Raw genomic sequence first — 8,368 nt, forward strand, 5'->3', positions numbered from 1 at the left:
CTGCATCAAGAGTACATCTACTACATGCAGAATCGTATCTTCGATCTAAAAAGGGGAGTGAGCGCTAGTAGCATGGTAGACGATGGCACAGGAGGCACTCTGCACTAATCCCTATTGCAACTGCCCGTATCACAGGAAGAAGTGTCCTCCACCTCCTCCCCTGCTGCCGCCACCTACCATGGGAGGATACCATGGAGAAGGTGCAACTCAATTTGCTATGTGGGGACAATACTAAGTCCATTGCCGCTTCATGTAATGTTAGGCATGTTAGTTTTAGTTATGGCACATGTGCCATTACATGCCACTTCAAAAGTTGTGCGAGAAAATACGCATGCTACGTCCATTCCTCCTTTTAGTAATATTAGCTCGTTTGATTTTAGGTTCAATATTGAAATTAATATTCTTACCGACATGAATTAATCAGCAACACAATAATCCACTACATGATGCATTAAATAACTAACAAATTGAGTTCATGACTAAAGAATAGAGCTAGCAACCGACCGACATAACGAATGGTCCAATACATGACAGTACACTGGAAATCCAATACTTGACAACATTGTTCATGACCAATCCATATAACTAGCAACTGAAGGATACTACTGAGTGCAACGAGGCCACTTTCCCTTCCTCAAAGCATCAGGATTCTCTTCCATTGCTGTTTCTGCACGACGAGCACGCTCAAGTTTTTTCTTCCTCACCTCCCTTGCCTCAACTTCAAGCCTCATTTGCCTTTCAGCTTCGCACTCCTTCTCTGCTGCCTCCTCTTTGCGCCTCCTCTCCACCCGCTCCTTGTGCTCTGCATCCCACTGCTTGAACTTCTCCAGCCATTCTCTGTCTTCCTGTTTGATCTTATTATCAATCCACTTCTCAAAATCACATAGCGGTGGAGGAGTTTGAAAAATATTTAGCAGTTAAGCACTTAATCATACACACAAAATTTGTTACGAAATAAATAAGCACAACACACTAGAAAATTCTCACCATCAAGCCAATGCGGATCTGACAAGTCGTAGGCTCCAATGCATAATTCTCACACATCCAATACCTCTGCCTATAGGTTTCCTCTTCATCGGACATTGCAACGATGCAAGGATCACCGCAAAAACACACGGCACGGGAACACCGCCAGGTACATGCAATCGTTCGAATGCATTTCCCACACGAACCCTAATCTAAATATATGACATATTAACCTTAAACACGAATTAAAGCCACAAATTAATAAGTTCGACGGAGCTTACCTTGGTTTACTAGCCTTACCACGCATTGGCATCCTACGGTTCAACAACACACATACACATATTACAAATTTGCTTCAAATACTAACTAATTACGAATTTGCTGCGAATTCTAACTAATGGCATATCTTAATTTGCATATTACATAAAATACGGACTGAATCAATGCGAACAAATTGAGGATGGATCTACGGATCAAATCGAAGTTTCCAAGGTTGAATACCTATTATGGAGTTTTGGCGGGTTTGGCTAGGGAGAAAACCCGAGAGCTAAGAATGAGAAAGAGAGAAAGGGTGCTGGTCGGGCAGGGAAATGCACGGAGGGGTATGTGGCCAGAGCTCGGTGCCGTGTATCATAGTGTCGAGCTCGGCGCCGTTATCTACGGCACCGAGTACTGGCCACATCAGCCACTAGATCATCCAGCTCGGCATGTGCGCGTGGCACCTCGGTGCCGTAGAATATGGAGCCGAGACGTATTAGTTCAGCGCCATAGTCTATGGCGCTGACCCCAGGGTCCGTTTTCACAAATCATTACGAAAGGCACCAAGATGTGAAAAACTTTCGCGCGAAGGGCTTAAAATAAAAAAATACGGCTTGGTGGCCTAGCCTTTGTGGCAAGTCAAGGGTTCCCCGGAAGAGACATGGTGACCGAGAAGCGATACTCTTTATTGAATGCTTCAACAACATGTACTAGGGGTGGCTTAGTGCTACCGATACAACGTGGACTAGGGGTGGCTTAGTGTCTACCGATATCATGGGATACATCCTTGTATCAAGAGTTTGCTTCCTCTCATCCCCTCTATCACGTTTTCGCATTATTCTTGCAAATTATGTACCTTTACATTCTTAGATTAGCATCAAGCTAGAATTGGCTATCGGCTGAAAAACTTGTTTTTTTACAAGAGTTTCGCACTAGTTGATCCGTAGTTGCATACCTAGGTAGCACGTTCTAGATTACATTTTGTGCAATTTAATTGGACCCATAGATTAAGGTTTTTAGTTTGCCTAATCCCCCCCCCTCTTAAGCTATGAGCACTGATTCTTTCTTCATCTTAGGGGCCTGTACAATCTGGAGGGTGAGGAAGGATGTCATGTTCAACGGAGTATGTTCTCCATTCCAAATTATATGTCGTTTTAGAAAATCTAAATACATATATTTGGCTATGTATCTAGATCCATTTGTATATCTAGAGGTATAACAAAATCTGTGTATTTGGATTTGCCAAAACAACCTATAATTTGGAATGGGCGGAGTATCATCCAGTACTCAGTAGAGTCTCTCAGGCTATCACCCTTGCACGGGATGAAGCCGCGAGCTCTTTGGCTGTTAGCTGGGGCAAAAAGGTTAAGTTTTTTGGTCGCCTTTTTCGTCCTAGTGGGCTAGGTCTGTTTGTTCTCGTTAACCAGCTGGGCGTGCCTCGCATGTAAGCTGATACCTCGGGTGTGTGGGTGTATGGGTGGTTTGTTTTGCCATTTTGGGCTTTTTTTTCTTCTTTTTAATGCAATGACATATATACAGTTCTTCTATGTATTCGAGCAAAAAAAACAGACCATGCATGTAATTAACTAAGTATGTAACGGTGAGGGAAGCTAGTCGTTTTGCAAGTAGCTAGCTATAGAGGAAATTAGAGGGTGCCAAGCATGTCAGAATTATAAGAATATGTGAGCACCCTCAGCAATGTGGAAAAGTGTGGGCTTAGATTACATTCGATTTCTCCTGTGCTAAAATATTGGAACAACAACATCTGTACATATCGCTCATGTTCTTGGCTTTCAGTAACCTGGAAAAAGCGGTGGCGGTGGTGACTGGTATTTCGTTCCTCGTACGGGTGGGACGATAACTGGTGGCGGCGGTGGTGGAGAGTAAACTGGTGGTGGAGGTGTTGCTGCCGGCGGTGGCGGAGATGCCACAGGCGGTGGCGGAGAGAAAACCGGCGGTGGCGGAGAGGCTGCTGGTGGTGGTGGAGACGACATAGGCGGTGGCGGCGGCGGGGATGCCACAGGTGCTGGAGGTGGTGGTGGCGGCTCGACCGATGGCCACCCACATGATTTGACCTTGGTGCAGTCCACCTGGTGATTCACCACCGGCGTACACTCGCCGGCACTCCTCTGCGCCGGCCTTGACTGCCCCATGCAGTTTGCCTCGTCATTAAAGGACCCGTTCATGTTCCTGTCCAGCGCGCTGCACGCGGCGTCCTCGCGCGTCAAGAAGTTATACGAGACCGACAGGTTCGCCAACGCCGGCAGCTCGCACAGGTCCCTCGGCACGTCGCCGGTGAACATGTTGCGCGACAGGTCCAGCTGCTCGACCATGGACAGCTCGGCCAGCGTCCGCGGGATCGCGCCGGTTAGTGCGTTGCCGCTGACGTCGAACACCGTCGCATTGGCCAGGAGGCCCGTCTCGACTGGCAGGCAGCCGGTGAGGCTATTGTTGGTGAAGATGAACTGGTCGAGCGTGGCCGCGGCGTCGCCGATGCTCCGGGGGATGCACCCACCGAGTTCGTTGTTGGCCAGGACGATCACCGTCGCCCTTGACTTGCCGATGGTCTCTGGGATGCCGGAGGTGAACCGGTTGTTGTTGAGGAAGATGGCGTCGTAGGGCTTGAGGAAGAGCTCCGGTGGGATCGGGCCGTCGAAGTCGTTGAACCGGATGTCGAGGTAGCTGAGCTTGGGGACCCCGAGGACGGCTGCGGGGAAGGGCCCCACGAAGCGGTTATTGCTGGCGTCGAACTCGTACAGCTCCGTCATGTTCCTGATCTCCTCCGGGATGACCCCGCAGAAGCGGTTGGAGTTGAGGTGGAGCACGGCGAGGTCCCTCATGAGGCCGATCTCCTTGGGCAGGTAGCCCGCGACGTCGGCGGCGTTCATGTCGAGCGTCGCGACGGCGCTCTCCGAATCGTTGTGCAGCGAGGGCACGCAGAACACGCCGTTGTAGGCGCAGACGTCGGGGCCGACCCAGTTGCCGGTGAAGTTGTTCGGGTCGGAGTAGAGCGCGTTCTTGAGCGCCTGCAGCGCCTTGTGCGCGGTGAGGAGGTTCGGGTTGGTGATCTTGATGTCGATGTTGATGTCGATGTGGACGTGGTCAGTCGGGTGGTGGTGGTTCTCGAAGGCGAGCTTCTGCCGGAGCGCGATGGCGGCCTCCTCAACGGCGGTCAGCGCCGCGGAAGACGAGGAGAAGAGAAGGGCGGCGACGACGAGCAGCGGGAGATGGAGGGCGCCCATTGCTGGGAATGGCTCGTCAGCCTTGGCCGAAGCCAATGGCTGGTGGACGAATTAAGAGATAGGAGAGAGAAAAACCGTAACACAATGTGTGGCGATAGAGGTTTTATAAGAAAAGAGGCAGCTTATAGTTTGGATGGTCGGGAGGATAACGAGGAACGAGAATAGGCTTTTGTGCCGCGATGTGGTTTTGTTTGCTACTAAATGAAAAGAGGCAAATAAAACTGTTACTGCTTGATAACATGGTACACCAAGATGCAACGGATGTAAACATAGCAGCTAGCACAGAGAGATATAACGGACATGATTATGGAGACGAATACACTACAACAATTCACAGTATACTTGACAGTGGAAAACTGTTGGCAAAAGCAAGGAAACTGTCAGGTTTGAGTTTATATGACAGTCGGCTGTCATATATATGCTGTCGGAATTGCAGTGTCAGAAATCTAGTGTGATATATGACATCCTTGTTGGTATTGTTGATTTACAACAGGGCATGCTGTCAGCAAACTTATGTGTCAGATGTGGCTTCAAACAAGGCATGTCCTTCTTATTTGATATAGGGCTGTCATATATCTTTACCCAGATCAATGACAAGCTTGTTGGAGTTCAAATTAAGCAGTACCGACAACACTGTTGTGTAAAGTTAATCATATATATGGAAGCCTTGTCAGATATAACATATCATATAGATGACAGCACTGTCAAATATCACCCTTATGATAACTGATTGCCATGTCATACAGTGTCTAAATTACCCCAACAGGCATGCCGATTTTTTAGAGGCATGCTGTTGAGTATTTTTCTTTTCCACATATACGCACCAGAAATCAACATTCAAATATGAACAAATTGATGTGCAAAGATAACATTGGAGGTTGGACACAAATTTCAATTCAAACATATATGTCCCAGGAGCTGTTGAAGTAGCAACAGAGATAAATATCTTTTTAGAAATAGCAGTAGGTGCTAAAACATGGACTCTGCATGATAGTAACCTAGAAACATGCCTGACTCAATCTTTTGATGATCATAACTAAGCTGATGATAGACTTCAGTTGTTGGAAACATAATAGAATGATGCCACAATGACACGTATACATTTGGCCCGAACCACATTCGAAGCTCGTTGCGCTCACAGTCAGTCATGTCATCATTGTTGCTTCTATGCTCGTAAGAGCTTGGATCATCATGTTGGGTGTTACCAGGGTTCCTTCCAGGCTGCTGTTGGAATTCATTTGAATAATTTGATGTTCCATCCTTCAAGCCTAAAACAGAAATAGGCTCAAATTAGTGCATAAGCTCTGTGATTAATTAATAGCCTAACATAAATATTCAGTACTTGCAATAAGAAGAGGTATATTTTCTTTTGCATTTGTACCTGAGCATTAGTAAATGAGGAGAATAAAGAAGCAAAATTGAGTTGTGGTGGAGGTGTGCTTCTCTGTCCCTGACGCATCATGTACTGCCAAAATAAAATTGTAGTTACAAACTCTAGTAAGCCAAGAGTTCCCAATAATTTAAATCAGAATAGGTATAGACACATTCATGTATAGTAACCTGACACATCTGCTGAGTGTATTGAAGCACTTTATGTAATGTTCCTTGATCCTCCTGTCTCTGTCTTTTTAGCTCTTGAACCTCTTGTTGTAGCTGTACCACTCTCTGTGTAGAACTTTGGGCACTTTGGGGCTGAGATGGATGTGCAGTGGTGGAAAATATTATGGTAGAGCTATCAATAGCTCCATCAGCAATGGCAAACTTCCCATGAGGCTTTCTTCCTGTGTTGTTATACATAACTTGTGCATCAAAGGGACCCCTCACCCACTGAACCTCAGGTCCATAAGTGTTTTTCATACCATCACCATAGTTATCCTGATAAAAATATGAAATTTAGCTCAACTAAATGGGGCTCCGTAATGTAGTCAAGGTAGCATAAATAAACACTAGAGGCAAGCTACTAAAGAAATATGAGCCAGCCAAATTTCTAAAGTTGGCCATGAAACAAGCACACATGCCAATACAACTACTATATTGGTCCAATATGGGAGGCAAGTGGAGGCAAGGTACTAAAATAGCAGGAGCTCGCAGAAGTAATGTCTTCTTTTATCAACGTAAGATGGAGATATATGTTACCAGATGATTTTGGGCACGTTCATTAGGAATAGGAGGCAGCTCATTGCCCTCTCCTTGTGCCACAGCATCCTTGGATGCCCCCATATGCACAGAGAATGACTCAATCAGGCTAAAAGGCCTCCCATATGTTTCCTCCTGCAAGTAATAATTTGATAGTCATCGAAATCAATATGGACATATATGCAAAAAGGTGAGGTAAATTATTTCATTGTTACTAAGCATTGCTGTGTACATGCAGTGGACCGCAATCCCCCATGGTTCTGTGCATCTGGCACACTAAGTCTTGCATTCCTCTTCATAGCACTAAGTCTTTTGAACTCATCTGAGCCCCACCAAGCACTCAGCTTGAACCATGTATCAGTGTTTGTCCAACGAAAAGGTACCAAAGTGTAGTCATATGAAAACAAATGCTTCAGTTTTGCATCTTTAAATTTAACTGGCCGGTGTATGATTTCTGCATAATAGGCCACCACTGCATATATCCGCGCATTGTATATCTGGTTTCGAGCCAATTTCTCACAACATCTTTCTAATGTCTTCATCCATTTATCTTTGAGTTCTGGCTGTTCACCGGCCATTTGTAGCGTGCCTAACATGAAAAGTATGTATTGATTACTCCATTCAAAGCAGTATGTATATATTATTTCTCCAGCAAAGTATGTACTGATTATTTCTTATGCAAGTAACAATATGAACATACCATGAAGTCATTCTTGACCTTCTCTGCACACAACTCAACAGAAGGGTCCGCATCTGGTCCCCTCATGTACCAGTGGCGCCACTTTGATGCTGCTTCATAAGATGGTGGGACCAGGGAGGTGTCCAGGAAAATTTGTGGGTAATGATGTCTTATCAAAGATCCAAGGATGGTGTTTGGAACACGAGCTTTCTTGTTAGGGTTTTTTTGATCCATGCCATTACAATTTTCCAACTTCTAAGATATGCCATTATAATTCACCTATTTTGAAAACTGTCATTACAATTTTTCATTTCTTTGAATCGTACCATTTTATACGTCTTTGATGCCCATGGACCCACTTGCAGACCCTCATATTTTCGTATGGCCCAAAATACCACTGCTGCTTCTCTCTCTACACTCACTGACGTGTAGGGCCCACACATCAGCTTCTCCTTCAATCTCCTTCCTCCTTCAACCTTCTCCTCTCCAAGGGCTGCTCACCTCTGCACACCCCCACGCCACGAGCGCCGCCGGCATGCTCCCCCGCCGGGAGAGCCCCCTCCCCCCCCCCCCAGCCGAGCCCCTCCCCCGCTTGGCCTTGCGCGGGCATGCTGTCGCCGGCGCCCCTCACGCGGGCACACCGCCGCCGCGCCCCCAGGCGAGCTCGCATCCCCTGCTCCGCCCGCATGCCGCTCTCGCCGCCACCGCTCCGACTGAGGAACTAGGGAAGCAGAGGAGGGCATGGAGTGGGGAGGCGGTTCCCCTGCGCTTCGGCTCGCCGCTGCCCTAACGCCAGCCATGGGCCCGCACGGTCGCCGCTGCTCTCGCCTGCAGTGCGCCACGCCGCGCCGCTGCTACCGCCTGCCCTGCGCCACGCCGCGCGGCCGTCCCGAGCGCTCCTCCACGCCACTCAAAGCGCCGCCGCTAGTGCACCTCCGCGTTGCTGCGGGGCCATCCGGAGCAGGGGAGGGGGGTGCCCGGCCCGCCGCGCGCTTGGCCGCCGCCGCGAGCTCCGCCGCTTGGCCCGCCGCGAGCTCCGCCGCGCGTTCCACCGTGCAGGCTGCCACACGCTCCGCCCACGGCCGAA

At 48.0% G+C, this 8,368-nt stretch overlaps 2 protein-coding genes across 2 annotated transcripts; both read right to left on the reverse strand.

The window, feature by feature from the left end:
• Positions 1-2,874: 2,874 nt before the first annotated feature.
• Positions 2,875-4,513, reverse strand: LOC120676309 (pollen-specific leucine-rich repeat extensin-like protein 3). Its single transcript, XM_039957545.1, has one exon. The coding sequence runs from the start codon at positions 4,464-4,466 to the stop codon at positions 3,018-3,020; it is 1,449 nt and encodes a 482-aa protein (XP_039813479.1). The 5' UTR covers positions 4,467-4,513; the 3' UTR covers positions 2,875-3,017.
• A 922-nt stretch (positions 4,514-5,435) lies between these two features.
• On the reverse strand, positions 5,436-7,515 carry LOC120674680. Its single transcript, XM_039955817.1, has 5 exons — positions 7,303-7,515; positions 6,603-6,737; positions 6,027-6,341; positions 5,848-5,931; positions 5,436-5,726 (listed from the first exon to the last, which is right to left on the reverse strand). Exons 1-5 carry the CDS (start codon positions 7,513-7,515, stop codon positions 5,436-5,438), a joined length of 1,038 nt encoding a protein of 345 aa, XP_039811751.1.
• Positions 7,516-8,368: the final 853 nt, after the last annotated feature.

This window comes from Panicum virgatum, chromosome 5N (genome assembly GCF_016808335.1).
Source record: "Panicum virgatum strain AP13 chromosome 5N, P.virgatum_v5, whole genome shotgun sequence".
NCBI classification, from domain to species: domain Eukaryota; kingdom Viridiplantae; phylum Streptophyta; class Magnoliopsida; order Poales; family Poaceae; genus Panicum; species Panicum virgatum.